At 38.7% G+C, this 23,712-nt stretch overlaps 1 protein-coding gene across 4 annotated transcripts in view; it reads left to right on the top strand.

The window, feature by feature from the left end:
• The window catches only part of ATP9B (ATPase phospholipid transporting 9B (putative)), a 164,771-nt gene that overhangs the window by 792 nt on the left and 140,267 nt on the right, over positions 1–23,712 (top strand). For 3 of the 4 annotated variants that reach the window (XM_084508982.1, XM_084508980.1, XM_084508979.1), the window contains exon 2: positions 15,582–15,755. In XM_084508982.1, coding sequence (XP_084365108.1) covers positions 15,582–15,755 — 174 coding nt within the window. Of the gene's footprint in view, positions 1–8,370; positions 8,445–15,581; positions 15,756–23,712 lie in introns of all 4 variants that reach the window. The other variant, XM_084508981.1, reaches the window with a different exon arrangement.

Below are 23,712 nucleotides of genomic sequence, written 5' to 3'. Positions count from 1 at the left end.
TTTTGTTTTTATTTTTTTTTTGTTTGTTTGTTTTAAGACCCTAATTGTGGGCACAAGAACTGGAGGGAGCAGCTGTGATGTATGAAAGTAAACGGACTTCCTAAGCACAGAATAGTTGATGATGCTGTTTTAATTCAAATAGTCCATGGTGAATTAAAAAAGCTTTTTTTTGTCCAAATGGAGTACCTAGCAGAAAATGTAGTGTAAGACTATGCAGAGCATAAGTTAATAGAGAAGCTTGCAAATGTTCATAGAAAATAACTTATAGGACAGTCTACAGTAGTAGTGTTCCCTGTTCCACTAGTATTTGAACGTCTCACAATATGTAATGGGCTTATCCTCTGTTTTAAGGTAGGGTAACGTTATCATTATCGTGCATATTTCTCAGAGAATTGAAGCAGGGAAGCTCTTCGTGCGATCTATAAGCCTTTCAGTAGGTGTTCACCTTTGGAAGAGGAAGGGAAGGGTTATATAGCCAAACCCTTAGTCTGTCAAAGGTATCAGGTGATTCTGTTGTAGGTTATCCAGGAGCCAGTTTTGGTAACTTGAAAAGTGCTATATAAATATACGTATATAGATGTGGGCCAAGTTCATAAGTCAAGTGAGTACATAGGTTTGTGGAAGGTATGTTTTCAGGCAATAATTGCAGTTATTTATACAAACCGTTTAAACCCGGATGTATGAACAGATTTGGGAAGCTGTAAGATCCAGCAAGAACTACTGATTCATTATAGATCTGCTTCTTACCTTCTGTCTTATTACATCAACACTTCCCTTCGAAGTTTATGGATTGAATTCCTTGTAGTTTGTTACGTCTTTCAGAGTTACAGTCTCTTATAATCTGTATGCTTTTCAAGTACAAATAATATGTATTTATTTTATCAGTGCTCCACACAAATTATTTTTTTTATGGTTTTAATTAGTTCTGTTCAACTACTTGTAGGCTCATAAAACATTTAAAAGCTAACAGGTACATTTATTACTTCTGATTATTTTGATCACTTGGTTAAAATTTGTGCCCAGAGGGAGAAAGGCCATGTACTCTTACTCATTTTAGTTACTTAATTTTGTATATGTTTTAAGGTGAGTTGGTTAGGTTGATCATTATCCTTCAATAATACCATGGCCTGGATTTTAGAGCACCTGCTGTGTGCTTCGGAAGGTGTTGTCATGGACCTGTTTTTTAAAAAATATTAATAAAAAAATGCTTGTCTAGATTCTACTGCAGGTGACTTGTGTAAAGACAAAGAGGAAATAGAGCAAGGCACGTTAGTTCAGGTACAACTCGTAAATCATGACTTAAAATTACAGTTGGACTACATATCCTAAGCCTTTATGCATGTATGTTCATCCTACTTTTCTAACTTGTATCTTTACCATACACTTTTAAGAAGCCTTGCTTTCTGGGCTCTCAGGAATCTTTGACTTTCCATGATTTGTTTGTTTCTTCAGCAAAGAATTCACATTTTGAAAATCGCCTCTTTTGAAAGCTTATACACAGATTCGGAACTGCAGCATGCTAGTGGTTTTTAACTTGAATTTGTTGCCCTGCTACTGGCAACTTCAGATAATGCAACATAACAGTTGCTAACCTTTCACAGCCTCAAAGCTACTTTGCAGGACAATTTCTTTTGCTTGAGCTAACCAGTCTGTGGAAGTCTGCCTCTGTCGCTGTAGGTATTCCTGCTGTAAGGACAAAGGTTTTCTCATTGTGTTTGGACTTACTTTGACTGACCATTATCACATACTGTAAAGCTGGAACGTGTTTTCCCCAGACACCTAAAGAAACTTTGTGATGCTATACATATGAGACTGTATGATGCTGTGTAAGATTGGACAGAGAACTGATTATGTTCCACTGTTAGAAACCGGGGAAATCCATTTTGAATTAAAAGTTTGTATTCCAGTTACTAACAATCGCACTATTATGCAATATATTCGAATTTAATAGTTACAGAAAGCTTGGAGAAAGTGATTGGTGTGCCACTTTGTAGTGGGTTTATGTGGCAAGGTTTTGGTAGCGGGGGCCTGCAGGGTGGCCTCTGTGAAGAATCCAGGAGCTGCCCCATGTCAGATAAGGGCCAGTTGTAGGCAGCTCCAAAGGGATGTACTGCTGGCCAGAGCTGAGCCAATAAGCCATGTTGCTTGTGCCTCTGTGAGAGCAGATTTAAGAAAAGAAAACAACTGCTACACAACAGCAGCTGGGAGAGAGAGGAATGTGAAACAACCCTGCAGACAAGGTCAGTGCAGCAGAAGGTGCTCCAGGCAGGCAGCAGCAGTTCCCCTGCAGCCTGTGGAGAGGCCCCTGGTGGAGCAGGCTGTCCCCCTGCAGCCCATGGGTCCCACATGGAGCAGATCTCCAAGCTGCAGCCCCCACATGGGTGGAGGAGCCCCCGGTGGAGCAGGTGTATGTGGCCTGGAGGAGGCTGCGGCCCATGGAGAGCCCCTGCAGGAGCAGGCCCCAGGCCGGAGCTGCAGCCCGTGGAGAGGAGCCCACGCAGGAGCAGGGGGCTGGGGGGAGCTGCCGCCAGCTGGGGGGACCCGTGCTGGAGCAGCTTGTTCCTGGGGGATGGATGGACCCCATGGTATGGAGCCGTGTGGGAGCAGTGCTTGAAAAGCTGCTTTTTGTGGGCAGCCCCTGCAGGCTCAGTTCAGTTTGGGAAGGACGGCATCCCGTGGGAGGGACCCGATGTGGAGCAGGGGCAGAGAGTGAACGTGAAGGAGTGGTGGCGATGAAGTGTTAGGGGCTGACCGCAGCCTCCATTGAGCAACCCTTGTGCCCCTTTCATCATATTTTCTCCTCATTTTCTTTGATGAGGGGGAATGAGAGAGCAGCTGTGGTGGAGCTCAGATGCCCAGCTGAGTAAACTCTCTGCTCACTTGTTTCAACACTTTGTTCTTCAGCACAAAGTATCTATTATTTACTGGAAAAATAGTTGCTGCTTATGTTTATGCCACAAAGGGAAAAGAGGACCAGAGAATTTCCACGATCACTGTAAATGTGCAGTGAGACTGACACACTTGTTCTCATATGTTAGTTTAGTATCATCAGGAGACCCAGAGTAATTATTGGCCAAACAGAGAAAGAAATGTAAATGTGTAATGGGTGTTGCTCATGTGTGATGTAATGTAAGCAAACCAAGAAGCTTGGTAGAATTTTGAAGCAGATAAGGGACTGAGTTCAGCAGTGGTCAACCCTCTTTTATCTGTAAGCAAGTTACTGAGTTTGTTCAGGTGTCCTGCACTTGTTACTGTCAGTGTATACCTCTATTTGGTCTACTAATAGTGTTAAGGTGTTGGGACACCTGAGCTGATACCAGAAAATCAGGTCTTACCAGCTGTGTCCAATATTACATAAATTCATTTGCGCTCTAGGTATTCACAGAGGTATGCTTGTGTCATGAATAATATTCATTCACTGGAAGGAATCTTCTCACATAATTAAGTGTAGTAAGGGTCATGGCGGTGTACTTACGAATGACTTTATGCTTATGAATGGAGGTGTATCAGGTGGCTGTGGTAAAGCAAGCTGTGGAACACCTCTGCTGTTGGCTTGTCAATTTCCTCGCTGATAGCAGTTTCTTAAAAACTGAGTTGCCCTATGTTTAATTGTCAGTCTTGTACGCCATTAGCATATAAAACAATCGTGTGAGAATTAAAATAGAATAAAATAACAGGCTGAAGTTTCCTTTGCACAGGTAAATGTGGGATACTTGTTGCTCAATGACTGGTGGTTTGTAGCTTATTTCATGTTGCGTTCACTGAGTCCACATACTTCCCTGATACATACAAATGTCAAATTTGAATAGTGCATAGAAACAAAGATGATATATTACAGGATTGCTGTTATTATATTTTTTCATTTATATGGAAGTCACTCCCAGTGATCTTGCAGTCCTTTTGTTTAAGATTTCCTAAGGTGTTTGGCTAGGTTTCATGGGGAATTAACTAAAGATAGAGACAAGCAAATGCCAACAGATAATACTTGATGTATGTACAGTGATTCTGGGACTTATTTAATTTTTGCTGCTGTCTGAAGTGAGCTTTGTTGAACTACTCTGGTAGTTGCTGTTTCCTCCCAGTTGTTTCTCTTCATGAGAATGACATGCTCTAGTTCTGAACTCCAATGTGGTTTTTGTAGTTCAGGTAGTATTTTGTATTGCAGTGACAAAAATATTTGCTGGTCTCTTTATTTCAGGTGTAATTATTAAGATTAAAAACTTGCACAAACAACCCAAAATGTTATTTGTTGATGCCATGCATAGAGCAGAGGTAATAAGATGTAGGTTCTCTTGTAGAATGGTGTTCACAGAGAGCTTGTGACTTATTTGGCTGTAACTGGGTCTGGAAAGCCTTGCAAAACATCCATGATCATTAAAAACACCAAACATCAATGTATATCTGAGTTCATCTGTTGAATGAGTGTATGCAAGTGATACTTGGTGGTACTTTCATTTTTTTTTTTTTTTTGTTAGTTGTTATGATACTCTTTTTCTGAATACTTGTGAATGTTTGGAATAAAAGTTCATAGAGTCTTTGGGTAGATACTGATTTTTCAGAGGTTGCATTTCAATATGCTCTTCTACCTCGTGTATTAGTTGAACATGTCTGCTTATTTCATCCTGATTTTGAAAATGACTGAAACTAAAAGTTTACTTTATAATCTATACATTAAAATTCAAATTAGCATAGCTTCTGTGAGAAAGCAGTTCCAAGACCAAAGTAAATTTACTTCTTAGTATTTGTGTTGAAACTACTGTTAGAAAGTATCAGTAACTTCTTTAAGCATCTGTTTCTTTGCCAAAAGCAATAATTGTTTAGTGGGGGAACATAAGCACTGTTTTACTACTTCTTTCATGTCAAAATAGCGTTGTTAACCATTTACTCAAGATATGGTCACAGAAGCTCCTTAAAGTTGAACAACTGTGGGAATGTGGTGGAGTAAGGTACTGGTTGTTAGTTGTCTGCATGTGCGCTGACATACTTGAGCTTACTCATGGAGAAAGCTCCTATCATCATCTTAAGGTACTTTGTTTAAATGGGAGCCACTGTCTTGTGTGTGTTTTGTTTGTTTGTTTGTTTGTTTTTTCCCCTCAGTGACAGGCAGATGGAACCGGTGACTTAAGTAAATTTCAGATTAGTCTAACCAGATTTTCTGTAGGTCAGTATTTTTGCTTGAGATAGTAACTCAAAGCAAGGCGTATTGGTATTTTCTGTGATACCACAAATTACAAATGTAGGTTCACCTGATAAATACTAAAAGTATCATAAACTGTGTGAAAAGACAAAACTTATATTCCTTGTATGTTGAGGAATAAAACATAAAGCTATATGTTATGCTGATACATTAAGTGCAATGCACATTTACATCAAATACACGTTTTTAAACATAAGGGAGAAAAGATTAAAAATAGTGCAAAGAAATCTCTGCAGGACTGTAGTTAGGAGAATCACTGAATGGTTTGGAAAGGACCCTTAAAGATCATCTAGTACTGTTAAAACATTCTTATAAAATAGATCTGTCCTGTACGTTCGTTCTACAGGAAAACTATTGTCCCAGTGATTTTTACTGATTTCACTTGAAATTCGAAGTGTTTGCCTCTTTTTGCAAAGCAAAATTTCATATAAAAGAAAAATCAGCCGTTCTTTTGCAGGGTGTGCTGTCCTTTGTCATTAGCCTTCCTTTAGTTATGTTTTTGGTCAGAGATTTACTGTTGTTGTTAGGAATGGTGTCACTGAGTCATTTTTAGTCTGCATCCCTTAGATGCTCTCTCTTAATTCTAGATCTTTCAACAGGGCTGTCTGGTTGGCACCTTCACATTTGGGATGTTATATTTTTACCATACTTGTTAGGTCTGCATTTTCAAGGCTCTCTCAATTTATGTCAAACAGTTTTTAGCAGTGAATTTTTTAAAACTTTCTTCTCGGTTTGTCCTATGTTCATTGCTCACATATATACATTCCTGGATTGAGTGTTACTCTGCTTTCTGAAGACTTGAGACTTAGGCTAACATTACCTTTTGGGACTGGTACCTGTAAGATTTAGTACAGGTTTAGATTCTGATATTTTTGTCTGGGAAAAAGGTCAAAGTGGTGTGATGCATAACTCCTAAAGAATGGCCTTGCCATATGTTACTGCTTTCAGAGCTTTTACATGGTGTATTTTGTCATATGTTATCTTAGTCTCTGTGCCTTTTACTTTTCAGAGCAGTCTTTGATTTTAATCATGCGGGTAACCAAATTACGTACATGCAGAGCTGCTCACGATATCAACTGTATTTTTACATAGAAAGACACTTGTATTTGTGTCATACTCAGGAAATGGTTTGCTGTACTTTGCCTGCAAAAGTACATTTTGACAGCATAGTAACTCTAAGTAATTTTCATAATAAGTTGTAGTTCTTTGACTTGATATTACTTATAATTATGTATTCGGAAAAGATCGGCCTTTTAAGTTTAGTCTAGTTACTCTTTACACACCAAGATATTCTTTATAGACAAGCAGTTGTAATCTTGAGCATGATTATTAGAATAATCTGAATCTTGATCTGAAACACTTATTTCTAGGCACAAAAGTGTTTCTGAACTTGCACCACTGAAGTTCAGATTGCTATTGCAGATGATGCTAGTTTTTTCAGTGAGCACGTATATCAGTGTGCAGTGAACTTCAAATATATTTTCAGGTTGATTGTGTTTAAGCTGTATTTTTACCCTATATTTGCATGCCTTCCTTTTTTTTTTTTTTTTTATTATTATTTCAAATACAGGCATTTGTGTTCTTTGGGCAGGTGTTTGGATCTCTTAGGGGAGAAAAAGCAATTGATTGAGCTGCAGTATCAATAACAATACCCAGTAACAGTGATAAAATGGCCCTGTTGTTGTGACCAGTGATGTTCCCTGCTAATTAAAAATAGGGTTCTAGTGAATGCAGATGTTTCCTCAGGTCTGCTGTGTATGAATAGAGATCCGCTCTTCCTGTCACGGACTGAAAAAGATGTTCCATTAAGGTGTGTTGTGCTTTGTAAGGTGAGGAAAGGGGAATAAGGAATGGTAGCGTTTTTCACGACAGCTTTCTTATGCAGATCCTCTGAATTTTTCTTCCATTTATAGCTCTGGCAAAGAGGTGAGTGCTGGGGAAGAGAAAATTATTATAGGGTTGATCAAAAATGGTGCCTTACGTTTTTCCAGAATCTCCCTCTGCATTGCTTGTGAAAGGCTGAGGGTACCTTGATATAGTTTGTCTATTGCAGTAAACGTTGTTTGTTTCAGTGACAAACTCAGTTGTAAACTTACATACAGTAAAAGTACTTCTTTTTTCTATTTTGTTGCTCTGTTGACAAATGTGCACTATGATAGGAGTGTTGTAATAGGCTTTTAAAGATTTGGCAATGTAAGGACGTAAAAGCAAAGTTATCGGTTGAAACTCAGTACAGAGACTTAGTTCTACAAATCTTTAGCTTCCATAAAAGCTGTCCAAAAGTGTAATCTGATTTATAATCACACTACTTCAGTTAGTGTTGTCTTCCATATGGAGGCCTCTAACAGGCCTGTCCCTGATGGCATATGTGAATTCGTAGCAGAATTGTTTTCTCTGTGTGTGTATAGTTGGGCCAGGACTTTGAGAGTTCAGAGACTTCGGAATTGATACTGATTAGGTGTGCATTTGCATTGCAGGCACAACTACAGCTAAACAAAAGCAAAGCAACAAGCTGTTTTTTCTGTGTTTTTTGGGGAAAAGGTTAAAGGAAATTCTTCAAATTCTATGCGTTTACCTGTAGAAGGCTTATCTGTTGTCCACTTCTTTTATAACGTAGGAACAAGGTGATTGCTCTGTAATTCAACCAAACTTCCTGCTTTGTAAGTCATAGAGATGTTTGAAATTACAGGGAAAAAGGTAATTTCCAGTCTTTCGAAGGGCAGAATAATATTTGGGGAAAAAAGGTATTTATAATTTGATTGTTCTCATGTGACTTGTCTCCATAAAATGATTTATTTGCTACATTAGGAGTTTGAATGAAAGGAACAGTTATATGAAAATAAGTTGCATGCTTATGGATGAATATAGATTTAATACAACTTTTCTTGCTGCTGTGGAACATTTCATTTTTTTTTTTTGTGGGATTGTCAATAAAAAACGCAGCCTACAAGAGCTGTAGCTTTTTTGGTTTCTCCCCTAAGAAATAATTCCTGCTCTTAATATAAATGGGTCTGCCCCTTTCTTCATTATTTCTCTTATTGCACTGCCTCAGTTCGAAAATTCGTGCTTTATTTTTGGACTGAGGAGGTGTTCGTGTAGGTTAAACCTTGGAGGAATTACTAGAAGTAGAGCAGGATAGGGCTGAGACAGATCGTGCTGCCTACCCCTTCCAGTGTCCAGAAGCAGAGGGAGTCCTGTGCCTGGCAGCAGAAGGGATTGAGCCAAATGTCCAGTGCTTCATTGTCAGGTGAGTTGAACCAGATAAATGGACATCAATGATTGCCTTGCACTTTCCTACTTTTTTGGATGTTTGAATCAGAGGAATGTTGCTCTGTTAGACTAACAGTAAGCTTGTAGAAAATGAAAATTAACTAGGCATCTAAATAAGTAGCCAGACTAGATTTAATGAATTAAATGAATCCAAATAGTTTCCATTAACAGTTATGGGATACATATAACGCTGCATCCACATCTGCTCTGGCAAGCAGCTCCCAATGAGCTATGCTGGACCTCGTTCTCACCAATAGAGATGGGCAGTTGGAGAATATCAAACTCAAGGGCAGCTTTGGCTGCAGTGACCATGAAACGGTGCAGTTTGGGATCCAGAAGGCTGTGAGGAGGGAGAACAGCATGCTCACTACCCTGATTCTGCTTCAGGAGAGCAGACTCCCCTATTCAGGGATCTGCTTGGTTGAGTACCATGGGACAAAACCCTGGAGGGAAGAGAGGCCCAAGAAAGCTGGTTAATACTCGAGGATCACCTCCGCCAACCTCTGGAGCGATGCATCCCAACAAAGAGGAAGTCAGGCAACAATACCAGGAGGTCAGCATGAACAAGGAGCTCCTGGCCAAAATCAGACAGAAAAAGGAGGCCTACAGAGGGTGAAAGCAGAAACAGCCTAGGAGGGATGCAGAGACATTGAGCAGCCAGGGAAGCTTAAAGCCCTGTTAGAGTTAAACTTTGTCAAGGACACCAGGGGCAACAAGAAAGGCTTCTATAGGTATGTCAGTGATAAAAGGAAGACTAGGGAAATTGTGGGCCTTCTCTGTAAGAAAATGGGAGACCTCGTTACCTGGGATACAGAGAAGGCTGAGGCTCTCAATGACTTTTTTTGCCTCAGCCTTCACCAGCAAGAGCTCTAGCCACATAGCCCAAGTCCCAGAAGGCAAAGGCAGGGACTGGGGGGACTGAAGAACTGCCCACTGTAGGAGAAGATGAGGTTTGAGATCATCTAAGGAACCTGAAGGTGCACAAGTCCATGGGACTTGATAAGATGTACCCGCAGGTCCTGAGGGATCTGGCAGATGAGGTTGCTGAGCCACTGTTTATCATATTTGATAAGTTGTGGCAGTCTGAAGTTCCCAGTGACTGGAAGAAGGGAAGAAAAAACACATTTCTAAAGGGAAAAAGTAAGACCTGGGGAAGTACAGGGCAGTCAGTCTCACCTCTGTGCCTAGCAAGATCCTGGAGCAGATCCTCCTGGAAACTCTGCTAAGGCACATGGAAAATAAGGAGGTGATTGGTGCCAGCCAGCACAGTTGCACTAAGGGCAGATCATGCTTGACAATCTGGTGGTGGATTTCTCAGATGGGGTTACAGCATGGGTAGATAAACAACTGAGGTAATCTACCTGGTTATGCAAAGCATTTGTGCACAAGCATATCCTGCATTGTTTCTAAATTGGAGAGAAGTGAGTTTGATGGATGGACCACCTGGTGGGTAAGGAATTGGCTGCATGGTCACACTCAAATAGTTGTGGTTAAAGGCTCAATGTCCAAGTGGAGATCAGTGATGAGTGGTGTTCCCTGGGGGTTGATATTGCGACTGGTATTGTCTAACGTCTTTGTTGTTAACATGGACAGTGAGATTGAGTGCACTCTCAGCATGTTTGCCAATGACACCAAGCTGTGTGCAGCTGACATGCTGGAGGGAAGGGATGCCATTCAGAGGGACCTGGACAGGCTTGAGAGGTGGGCCTGTGCGAACTTCATGAAGTTAGACAAGACCAAGCGCAAGGTACCTGCATCCTGTTCAGGGCAATCCCAAGCACGAATAGAGGCTGGGTGGAGAATGGATTGAGAACAGCCCTTAGGAAAAGGACCTGGGAGGTGTTGCGGTATGAGCAGCTTGACATCATCCAGCAATTTGTGCTTGCAGCCCAGAAAGCCAACCATGTCCTGGGTTGCATCTTAAGAAGCTTGGCCAGCAGGTCAAGGGAGGTGATTCTCCCCTTCTACTCTGCTCTCATGAGATCCTACCTGGAGTCCTGCATTCAGCTCTGGGGCCCCCAGCACAAGAAGGACATGGACCTATTAGAACAAGTCCAGAGGAGGGCCATCAAGATGATCAAGGTGCTGGAGCACCTTTCCAATAAAGACAGCCTGAGGGACTTGGGGTTGTTCAGCCTGGAAAAGAGAAGGTTGCAGGGAGACCTGATAGCAGCCTTTCAGTACCTAAAGGGGACCTACAAGAAAGCTGGAGAGCTCCTGCTTTGTCAGGGATAGGACAAGGAGTAATGGCTTTAAGCTAAAGGAGGATAGACTTAGATATAAGGAAGGAATTCTTCACTCAGAGGATGGTGAGGCACTGGAACAGGTTGCCCACAGAACTTGTGGATGCCCCATCCTTTGAAGTGTTTAAGGCTGGGTTGGACCAGGCTTTGAGCAACCTGGTCTAATGTAAGGTGTCCCTGACTATGGTGGGGGCTTTGGAATTAGATGACCTTTAAGGTCTCTTCTAACTCAAACTATTCTGTGATTGTTTAATATTAATGTTCCTTGTTTTCTTAGGAAACCATATTTCTGTCAAGATGGCTGTCTTCATACCTGATTTAGTAGCCTCCATGCTGAGAGTTTTGATGTCTTTTCTCTGGCTTCTTTATTCATGTTGCTTTCAGTGCTCCTCTATTTTAATAAAAGTTTCTAGGATTATACTCAATTGATTTGTCACTCAAAGCAAATCAGCACTTCAAGCAATTAAGTGTGGAAAAATACTAGATAACAAAGACATAACGATTTTTGTCCTCTTCCTAGTTATGAAAAATACATTATTCATTATACTATTGTTTTTAAATACTGAAGCACAATTTTCTAACACAATAGCAAAATTGCTTTTGAAACAGAATAAATTGCTTGCCAGTTCAGAGGCTGTATTTTGAAGTCAGGATTACTAAACATGATGGTGCTTATGCTCATTACATTCCCTACTTGGTGAAGCTCCATATTTAAAAGTGCAAAATGAGATAATTGTGAAAAAATGTTTATAATGGCAAAAATGACTTTATGATTAGGACATTGATGTACTCCACAAATATTACCACATTTAGAGTAGTATTAAATATTAAATAGATCTGTGAATTTATTTCTCAGCCAAGTCTGTTTCCCTTAATTCTCTTGCATTAACGTGTTCTGTCAAGAAATAACTTTTAACCATGTTTGCTTTGTTACCTTTGTGTGTAAAGTAAATTATTTTCCAAGTCAGACACTTGTTCAACTTTATATAGAAGTAAAAAGGGTCTCTAATGCTCCAGAATGTTGCTGCATGCTCCAATGTGGCTGGCAGATTGTGATTTCACTGGATGGTGTTACAAATACACTATTAATTGTTCAGATGTCTAAAAGCAAAATACAATGAAAAAGAAAGCTCTGTATTAAAGCATGTAACTGTGATAATGTAATTTGCAAATTCAACCAGGAGAGATTATAAAAGCATTGAATGTGAATCTGTTTAAACACAGGCTTGTCTTTTACTGAAACTCAGCATAATGTCTTTTTTAAAGCAGATATTTTATTGTCAAGTGTGTAAGGTTTGAGTGTTAAAATTAGCTTAGTTTGAGAGTAATCCATACAATTTTGTGTAATATACGTTGTAACCTGTAATAACTGCCTTGTTTTAAGAAGGTAATTTGTATAGTGTTCTCTTTTTCTTGATGACCATTTACAGTAATGAGAAGGGAAGAAGTATTGTCAGATTGCCATATCACACTAGACATCATATGCACCTTTTTGCAAATAACATGGTCAGTAAAGTTCTGTTTTGTCATGTTTGTTTTAAACTGTATTTTAATACTTTTGAAGAGGGTAGTGTTGATGTCTTTTCTGAAAGCATTTTCGACTGCATATTTCAACTTTCTGGTTCTGGGACTTCTCTGCCCTTCAGAACTGCCTCCCAAGGGACTCTACCAGCCAGTGTCCTGAACAGCTCAAAGTCTGCCCTCCAGAAGTCCAAGACAGCAGTTTTACTGGTCCCCCACCTGACTTTGCCAAGAATAGAAAACTCTGCCATTTCATGGTCACTCTGCCCAAGACAGTTTCCAACCACCGCATCTCCCACCAGCCCTTCTCTGTTTGTGAGGAGAAGGTCTAGCGGGGCACATCCCCTGGTAGGCTCACTAACCAGCTGTGTCAGGAAGCTGTCTTCCACGCTCTCTAAAAACCTCCTAGACTTCTTCCTCTGAGCTGTATTGTATTTCTAGCTTATCTCTGGGAAGTTGAAGTCTCCCAAGGTAACAAGTGGTGACAATTTTGTGACTTCTGCCAGCTGCCTGTAGAACTCCTCATCTGTCTCCTCATCCTGGTTTGGCCTTCTGTAACAGACCCCCACCAGGATGCTTGCCTTGTTGACCTTCCCACTGATCCTAACCCACAGGGACTCAGCCTTGTTATTCCCAGTCTCGAGTTCCACAACATCCAAACTGTCTAATACAGAGAGCCACACCACTTCCATGCTGCCTGGGCCTTCTGAAGAGCCTACAGCCAGTCATTGCAGCACTCCAGTCATGAGAGTGGTCCCACCACGTCTCCGTGATGGCAACCAAGTCAGCCTGCCTGTTGCTCAGTTCAAGTGTTTTCTCCATCTGTGTTGTAAAAATTTACTTTTGGGACCTTGCTTGTTTCATATAAAACTGTGACCTTACTGCTTAGTCAAAAATGTGTACTGAACATACCAGCATACCCAGCAGGTGAGAGAATGGACTGAATTCCTCAGTTGTGAGAAGTGTTTTTTATTCTGTACAGCTCTATAAATTCATGTTACACTGTAGATGTTCCCAGGTACTGGAATTCACTACTTCTAAACTGGTAGCATGTATCCTGGCATGAATTTGGGCTGTTGCAACACTTGCTCTTCCTGGACAGTCCCCAGGTACAGCTTGGCAGTTGGAGCAGTCTAGGGATGATTCCCTTTGAACTCCTTTAGCAAGGAGTCATCCTGCTACAGGCTGCTTTGTTGTTTGTAATGCTTGGGAACATTCATTCAGTTTATTGATGTGGATATAGGCCTACTGTATATTCAGATGTTTAGAACTTACATTACTTTTTTTTTTAATGTGTACAAATACACCAATGAATGGTTTATTTGCGCTTTGTTAATTACTGTTATACAAAGATTGAGTTTAGGTTGCTGGGGGGGGAAATGAGACAGTCCTTGTATGCATATTCCAAAAGATGAAGTACCGCTTTCACACAAAAAATCAGCAATTTTGAAGCTTCACATTTGCCAAACACTTCTTTTGTGACTCAAACAAAAAAGTTTTTTTCTGAGCTCTTAAAATCATCATTCGCTACTCCTAATGCAAGAATAAATTCAAGAGATCAGTTTTAGATTACACAAAGAATAGAATGATGAGAGTCTTCTAGACTTCCGAACTGCAGTGTTTGAGAATTAAAGAATAAAATACACATGCAGAATCTCTTTATTCTAATCAGATACTTTTTCATCAACTGGTCTTATTTAAAGACTGCTTAACTACAATTATCAATAGTCAAGTAATAGTTTTTCTATATATTTTTTTTGCATCTGTTGGATTTAATATTTGTTATGTATCTTTTTAAGCATTGATGCAGCCAGCTTTTCTAACTGTTTTGGTCAGATCTAGGATGATTTTCTGTATCATGCATTTGTATTAACATCCATTAGGGTTATTGTGTTTGTTACTGCATACAAATAGATATCTTTGCTTGACTCTAATTCTTTTCAAAGATTTTTTCCAGTTGATATCCTCATTTGTTCTTTGAGTAGTCTGTAACAGGAAACCTGAGTAATAGTTCAGTTCTTTCATATTTTTGTACCATTAAGCCAATGAAAGTGAAGAAGTTACTCAATTTTCAAGCACTTGGGGGAGTTTTCTTATCAAATACTCAGGTGTTTTATCTGGCCATAAGAGGCATTCCACAAGTGTAAAATTGAAGTGGTAAATGCTTTCTGGAGAGGGAAGGACCGTTGTTAGCCTAGTTTTTCATAGGCCCCATAGGAAAGTGTTTTAACCTGCTGAGTATTTCTATATAGAATTATAAAAGTAACTAATGTTTTACTAACAAAAACTAATATACTGATGAGTTGTGTAGAAGTTGTGACTCAGAGGTCTGCACAGGCAGGAACAGACACAAGTATAACAGGAAAGTAGGCTGAAGCTCAGTGGAAATACGAAGTTTGTTTCCGTGAAAGCTCATGTTATTTGCATCTGCTACAAACTTTGCCAGGTGTCCTGGTTTCAAGTAGGGTAGAGTTAATTTTCCTCCTAGTAGCTGGTATAGTGCTGTGTTTTGGATTTAGGATGAGAATAACATTAATAACTTGATGATGTTTCAGTCATTACAGAGCAATGCAGTCAAGAGCTTTTCAGCTTCTTGTGCTATGCTGCCAGCGAGGAGTCTGGGGGTGCACAAGACGCTGGGAGGGGACAGACCCAGGACAGCTGACCCAGACTGGCCAAAGGGATATTCCATACCATATGGCATCACACTGAACAATTAATATGGGGTGGCTGGGTGGGGTGGGGGACTGTTGCTTGGGGCTGGGCTGGGCATTGTTCAGTGGGTGGTGAGCAATTGTGTTGTGCATCACTTGTTTGTACATAGTATTATTACTAGTGTTATCGTTATTACTATTTCTCTTCCTTTTCTGTCCTACCAAACTCTCTTTATCTGAACCCATGAGCTTTTACTCTTTTTTTTTCCCCTGATTCTCTCTCCCATGCTGGGGATGGGGGTAGGGAGGGTGAGATGAACAAATAGCTGTATGGTGCTTAGGTGCCTGCTGTGTTAGACCATGACACAAAACAAATTCTAAGAAAATCTTGCAAAGAGTCCTTTGAAAGTATGATGTTGCAGCTCTCTATGTACAAATTCTATATAAAACAGGAATTTCTCTGTAATGATTTATATCAAGGGCTGGATGATTGCAAGCCTTTTTGCTGTATTACCCATTTTTAACAAATTGAAAGTTCTTGATGATACATTAGGACAAGTGCACAAGATACTTGGATTGAAAACATCTTTAATAAAATTCCATGTAGTAAAAATTACCTTTTGTTACTTTATGAGATTCCTGGTAATAAAAAAAAATGTTGGTTATTGATGTACTGTTCTTATTTCATCTTGCCAGGTACCAAGTGGAAGATGAGTCCTCTCATTTGGATGAAATGCCGCTAATGATGTCAGAAGAAGGCTTTGAAAATGATGAGAGTGATTACCACACTCTACCAAGAGCCAGAATTTCTCAAAGAAAGAGAGGCTTAGAATGGTTTATCTGTGGTGGCTGGAAGTTCCTTTGCACTAGGTTTGTTGCATACTAGCACTTTTTATTAAGCTATTCAGTGAATTACCCAAATATTAATTGTGCATTGTATGATATGCGCAAAGTACAGGAGTACAGTATGCTTGTCGTGTAACTTTTGACTACTTTGCTTGCATTTGACCCTCCTAGAACATTATTAGCAGTTAATAAAATGTTTGAAAGAGCTGCTGTGTATTTCTCCTGTGTGTTTTGCTGACTTTCATGAAGGAGGATTTTAAGGGAGATCAGATACTGGACTTGTACTAGTCCCAGGTCCATAACAGCATGTAGGCATGGTTGTCACTTTTACTCAAAACTACATCAGGTGAAATGGATTAAAACTTTCCTTGATTTTTTTTGAGGGTGCTAATGTGTTAAGTTGACAAAATGCAGATTATAATGAATTTGATGTTGTTGCCAAAATGAAAGAGCAATAACAAATGATTAGTTATAATTTCAGCTTTGAAGGTTTAAAAAATACTTGTAACTGTTGGCCTTAGAGTGAATCATGGGGTGCAATTAGCTCTTGTGATTCGGTTCTTATTTATAAACTTCATGCCAGACTCAGATGTATGCAGTTGCCTTGGCATAGAAACTTACTAACAAATTGCTAGAAATTTTCTAATTATAGAATTTGTCATCAGGGTGTTTAAAACTAACATTTTATCTTGAATGATAATTAGATTAGATTTGAAAATCAGTCATTTGAAAAACAGAGTGAGTGGACTACTTCCAGTGAACTCAAACTTCTTAGCAGGTAGTTTTAGAATTGGTTTAGATAGACATTTTCACAGGTAGTTTTCATGATACTTAATACATTCCAGAAGGCCTGTCGGTCTTGTTTTACTTAATCAATTGAAAGCTTTATTTTTGCACTTTTAGTTCTGAAATAATTTTCTTATATAGCTTTACTGTTTACAGAAAAATACAATCTGTGTTGATTTCTTCTCTCTGTAATGACTTAACAAAAATCCATGTATTAATGGAAATAAATTGTTGGGAAGTAGAAGGAAGGAAATGGGGAAACAGTAGAATAAGAGTTTGTATATGTAGATGATTTTTGGAAGTAGTGTTTTTGTTGTAGAAATACTGTATTTTTTATATATTTTAAAGTGTTTTAAGAGGCTGTTAATTTTTCTAGAAATATGTTAAAATGTAGATACCTGTCAAACATACTTACGGTAAGTTTAAATCTTTGAGTATTAGTTACTGTGATAGACAGTTTCTCTGTTTAGCTCTTACTTCTAAATGAGCAGTCCTTGTGTGTCTTACACTTCACAGGACTTCAGTTATGAGACCTTGATTTTAGATTAACTGTCCTGGATCATGCTGAATATAGTTATTCCAGTTATAAATGTCATGCATTTTAGCTTTTGTTTTTCTAAGGAAGTGAGGCATATGTGGTGGTCATTCTCAGTCTTTATGCACTTACTTATTTTTCTGGTGATTTGAACAAAAATGGACTGAAGGATGGAGATACCAGTTGTGTTCCTGAAAATAGTTTCATAAAAATAGGCAGAATAGTCGAAAGGACACCTTGTAGTTGCCCTGACAGAGGCACTGAAGAATCTCCAGTGTGTGGAGAGGGGCAGGCAACTGCAAGACAAGTTTGTTTGAACTCATTACTAATCACGAAAGAATTTCACAAAGGTTATTGATGCTGAGGACTGCAAAATTTTAATTTTTACTTATTAAACCTGATAGTTAAATCTGAGCTTTGAGTAGAGCACAAGCCTAGTTAAAAAATGTTTAAAATGCTATTTTTGAGAATGCAAAGAAGAAAGAAAATGCATTATGGATGAATCGATGAATCATTTTGCTACATTAAAATGTAGCAACATCTTTGTACACATCTTTTTGCTGAAGTAGCTTTGCTGATATGCTCAATTGAATTTTGATACATTAAGGAGTCCTTTCAGTCTTACATTTGTACATAGAGGCATTTTAATCTCATCGGAATGTTCTATAACAGGACATGATAACAGATTTTTTTTTGCGAAAAAAAAAAAAGATAATGACCAGATCCTAGCAGAAGTCTGAAATTTCAGTAGGACTTCAGCAGGTAGAGGATACTCCCACAGGATAGGTGCAGAGATCTGCATAGGTGAGTTGGAGAAAATTAGCTGGAAAATGGTTGCCATGGTACCTTGCAGAGATCTTACCTACTAGTCCAATCAGGCTGGATAAAAACCTCATTTTGGGTGATGTTCTGTGTATGTAAATACTTCTTGTAGTAATAGGGAGGTTTCTTCTTGGCTGAAAGCACCCTTCTTGGGCTTTGTCCTTGGTCAAGGATATGCATTCAGTGTTAACAGTTACTGGTTTTGGTGGTTTCTCATTATAATTAAATTCCGTGAATGTTTATTGGGAGCCACTGAATGCTAGAGCTTTTGAGTTGCCTACTTGCAGCTCATAAAATTGCCTAGGAACATTTGGAAGATGATACGGGAGATGTGAAGGCTGCAGTATTGCCATATATGGAATTATTACTTATACTGTGTAGCAGAATCAGGGTGTAAGATATTGGTTTGGTAGAGGATTGGGTATTGATGCCTTCACCATTGGAATGGAAAGGACTATGTGAGAAAATTATTTTCATTTGTGTTGATGGTAGATTATACAACTTCTGCAAAGAACTGAAATTTACTTGCTGCCAGAAGGCAAGCTGCATTTTTTGTAAGTGTAATATTTGATTAAATATCAAATTAAATCAGACAGCATAGCAGTCTGAAACCTGTTCAGTTCAACAGAATGTAAAATTTATCCTTGTTTCTGTGGAAATTAGTAGTAACTCCTACCTGAAATTGGGTGACGTTTAAATTTCTACCCCACCCAGAGCTTCCTTTTGTGTCTTAACTTATATTGTAAGTTTGTTTTGTTTTGTTTGTTTTCAAAGCTGTCATAGAAAGGTGAACACAACAAAAGACTGCATTTGTCTGAAGCCAAGCTCAAGGGGCCCTTTTTCTTTCGGATTCTCAGGGAAAATCTTGTGTTTGAGTCCAAAAACACTTTACTTTTTACAATCAAACCAACCCTCAAACCCACTAGTTTATTTGTTTTGCATTGTTGGGATTAAACTCATTTTTGGGAGTGGAAACTTTCCATCTTACTTTGCAGCTTTACAATTGTATATTCTATATATTTTATTACTTTATTATTACTAACAATCAGATGGTTGTTTAATTGAAAAAATTTCACCCTTTTGGCAGGAGCAGATGTGGAATATTTTTCAAAGCTCAGTGTACATTAAAATTGATATTGTAAAATCCATTATTTGGCTTTTAACTTGTGTATACAATAGACTGTTGTTGACCAGAACTGAATGGTGTGAACTTTATTTGCAAGTCTGCAGCTTTTTTAACACTTGAAAAAAAAATCATAATTCAATCAAACGTCTTTGATTTTGAACAAACTGAAGACTTAATTCAAACAATAAAACTTTTAACTTCAGAAACTGCATATTTCTTGCTTTCATAACACAGTTAAAAGAAAACTGTGGTATAGCAGCTGTTTTGTGGCTGTAATCATTTCCCCTTTAACTTACAAATTCTCTTCAAGCTTGTGAAATTATAATGCACATAGATCAATACTCTGGAGTTCTTTGGGCTGGATTGATTTCTTTCTCATGAGATTTACATTCCACTTGTTATCAAAAAACACTTTGTCCCTATGAAAATGGTGCCATTGAATGGCATTTCCATATGAAGTGAAGGGGATATCAAATGCTCGGATTAATTTGGGCTCTAAGATGGCCTGTACGCTTCCAATTAATCTGCAATGCATTTGTTATGCAGAAGCATGGGAAAATGCTGATCTTTTAAGAATGACATGACCACTGTGTTGCTTTTGGCCTGATTACTGAAGCTACCTGTTGAGTACAATAATTACAGTATGTTTTCTTTGCAGAACTAGTTTCTGCTACTTAAAACCTAATAAGGAAAAGCTGACCCTTGCACACAATATAGAGCTTTTATATTATCTTTCCATTCTGATGAAAATGATGTTTTGTGAAAGATACTGGCAGTTAAGCTTGTAGGATAAAAGTAATGAAAAAAGGGGGAAAAAGTCCTTATTATTAGAGCTGCAGAGTCATTTGAGACTTTCACTTTAGCTTTTGACTTGGCAAGATGCACTGTATTTATGAAAAGTTAAAGGTCCTTATTTAGCAATTGCTGCATATTTTTTGAGTATAGCGTCAGTGACTTAAAGACTACCGTAGTTCCTTCAAATTGGAAAATAAAAATGGTAAGAAGCAGCTTGTTTAAAAAAACAAAAACAAAACCACCCCCCTGTTTATGCCTATACCTTAAAGTTCTTGTATCTCTTAGTTCATTTATTCATATATACAATCTGTTATATTGATACATGCATCACAGTTTAGAGCTATCTTTTTTTTTTTTCTTTTTAAAAAGCAAGCTTTTATGTATGTGTTGAACTTTCTAGGCAAGGACATTTGAAATAAATGCTTAAATCAACAAAACGTGATTTTTTTTTTAATCACTGGATTTATAGCCTAAGGTGTTTCCATTAAGGATTTCAGGACAATCAAGGATCAAGTTTGTGTTGATCATTGTTTTTGGGATTTTTGAAGTTCAGAGAATGTTATTCCAGTTTATCTCCTGATGCTTGTTTCACTCACATTTAGTGGTTGCAAAAAGCCCACAAAAGAGTCAGTAGTCTTTCAAAAATTTTCATATTATGGAACATTAATTTGAGAACAGATAAGTGTGTGTTGAGTTTCGATAATCTGAGTTTCAAAAATATCAGCTAGACTGTTGTTCTTAAAAATCTGAGTAAATGTGAATTGGTTTGGATTTGAGGCAAGTGCCCCTCTCTTAGTCTTCCTGTGATATAATAATGTTTACCATTAAGACTGTAAATGAAAAATACTGACTTTGACTTTTGAGGTAGTAAAACTCGTTGGAACCATTACAGTATTGATTTGGGCACAACCTGTAATATTTTCACTTTTTCTTGTGCCTGAGAACTTCAGTGTTTTTAGCTGTGTCAGTCCTTTCTATCAAAGGTATCACAGTTGTTGCCTAGTCAGACATCATTCTTGTGTCTGTACTTTTTGTCATTTGCTAAACTGATGGTTGTTATGACATCTTTTTCAGCTTCTCTATCAATCTGTAATGCAGAAGGTAGAAGAAGAGGAGGAAACTCCATGGCAAGAAAGGCACTATTTCAGTTGCTTTAGTTAAATGCTTAATTTTAGCAATAGAAAACTCCTTAGTATTTGTGCAAATTATTCTACAAAAGAGAGATTTGACTAGTCAAATGTTCACTCTTTTTGCAGTTCAAATTCCAAACTGATTAATTAAATTAATTAAACTAAATTTTAATTAAAAATAAAATTTAAATTAATTAAACTAAACAATGCAAGATTTCAAAGGCCATCAGCATATTTCTCTCTACAGGCTTGTAGACAGGAGTTGTCATGCTTCTGTTTGCTTTCCTAGAAAAAATCATTTTCCTCAGAACTTTCTTGATGCAGGTCTATATCATCACTTTCTGTTATACAACTAAGCTTTATCTTCTGGTTGTGCTGTCCTCCACCACATGCCCTGAAAACTAATGTGTTTAAAGCTTTAATTCCACAAAGAGTTTTACCAAGTTTAAATCCAAGCTGGCATGAAGTTGAATTGTTCCATCATATGCTGTGAGCATGTAACCTGTATTTTTGCAACTGTTTTTATGATTTTTTAGATTTTAAAGATCAGGAATGGATTTGTCTGAAATCAACCCCTCATTATGTTCCATGTTAGCTTACAGCTGGATCAATTTGCTGGTCACGTTTACCCATGCAGTTGCACAAATACTTGTGTCAGCACACGGGAAGGGGAAGAACACACACCTTTACTATAGGAGGAAGATGGTACTAGCCATTTCAGCAGCAGCAGGATAAGTTCACAGCCATTAAACTGTAGAACTGTGACACGTAGAAAGCAGTGTTGTTTGTATTGCTTTAAAGATGCTTGTCATGATCAAGACATCTGTAAGGTTTTTCTGAACTGTTATATGTTAGTAAACAGAATGATTGCATTTTGAATGTTGAACTAATGCTGTTATAGTTTTTAAAGTAGAATAATTCCTTGCTACTATTTAAAATTGATGGAAAAAAGTTTCTGAATGGGCTTATATTTATTGCAAAAATAAAATACATTGAATCAAACTAAATTGACGTCAGTCCCATAGTGAAAGCATCAAGGAGGAAAATTTAATAATCCAGCATTTGAAGCTGAAGTCTTGAAATGATGGCTTGTGAGTATTGTGTAGTGGCATTTCAAGAACCAAGTGATGGTTGCTTTGAATTATTTTACTTTTGCATAATATAGTTTTCTCTAAGAAGACCCACCAACTTTGAATTTCATTTGTTCTTTGGCAAAATTAGTTTCTAAATAGACCTGTGATAGTACAGGTTACAGACAAAGAACATTTCAAGTGGGAATGTAGTGATGCAAGCTATCAGCCTTTCTCTAGTGCTTATTTGTGTGTACTGTGATACTGCAATTGTGGAAAAACAGTTTAGGAAGGGACCTTAAGAGACTGTCCAGTCAGTTCTTTGCCTGCATACTGCCATTATGTTCAAACACCTCACTAGAAAACTTGCATCACTTCCTTTCACATGCCAGTGTAGTTGAAATCCACTGTTATCACTTTGGCCTGTTCTTTGACTTCAGTGAGTGCTCAAAAAAGGCCTGTCTACTCATTCTTTCCAAATCACTGGTCTAGAACAGACTCCCAACATGATTAAGGCCCCTCTGCCAGTGTTAAAAATGCAGAGATAGTATCGCAAGGTCATGGTGGACAACAAGTTAACCATGAGCTAGTAGTGTGCCCTTGTGACCAAGAAGGCCAATGGTATTCTGGGCTGCATTTGGAAGAGTGTTGCCAGCAGGTCAAGGGAGGTGATCCTCCCCTTCTACTCAGCCCTGGTGAGGCCACACCTGGAGTATTGTGTCAAGTTCTGGGCTCCCCTGTACAAGAGGAACATAGGACTTCTAGAGAAGGTCCAGCGTAGAGCCATGATGATCTTCAGAGGTCCCTTTCAACCTGAGCATTTCTGTGATTCTGTATTGGAAGTAACTTGTTAGGTTTTCCTGTAAAGAATGTGCAAATGTTTGTGTGTGTGTGTATTTATATATATATATACACATATATATGTATATGTATATATATACACATATAATATTTTTAATATATATTATATTATCATAGAATCATAGAATATCCCAAGTTGGAAGGGACCCATACAGATCACCAAATCCAACTCCTGGTCCACACAGGTCTACCTGAAACTTCAGACCATATGACTAAGTGCACAGTCCAAACACTTCTTCAACTCTGACAGGCTTGGTGCGGTGATTACTTCCCTGGGGAGCCTGTTCAAGTGTGCAACAACCCTCTCAGTGAAGAACCTCTTCCTCGTGTCTAGCCTAAACCTTTCCTGTCTCAGCTTGGCACCTTTCCCATGGGTCCTATCACTGGTCACTAAAGAGAATAGATTGGCATCTGCTCCTCCACTCCCCCTCAGGAGGAAGCTGTAGACCACGATGAGGTCTCCCCTCAGCCTCATCTTTTCCAGGTTGAACAGGCCAAGTGACCTCATCTGCTTCTCATATGTCTTCTCCTCTAAGCCCTTCACCATCTTTGTTGCCCTTCTCTGGACACTCTCCAACAGCTTCACGTCCTTTCTGTACTGTGGTGCCCAGAACTGCACACAGTACCTCAAGGTGAGGCTGCATCAGTGCAGAGTAGAGTGCGACAATCACTTCCCTTGAATGACTAGCGATGCTGTGCTTGATGCACCCCAGGGTACGGTTGGCCCTCCTGGCTGCCAGGGCACACTGCTGGCTCATATTCAACTTGCTGTCTACCACAACCCCCAGTTCCCTCTGTGGGGATGCTCTCCAGCATCTCATTGCCCAATGTACATATAGCCAGGGTTGCCCCATCC

Source organism: Aythya ferina (genome assembly GCF_964211825.1).
Source record: "Aythya ferina genome assembly, chromosome: 2".
Lineage (NCBI taxonomy): Eukaryota > Metazoa > Chordata > Aves > Anseriformes > Anatidae > Aythya > Aythya ferina.
This window is presented reverse-complemented; position numbering and strand designations above follow the sequence as displayed.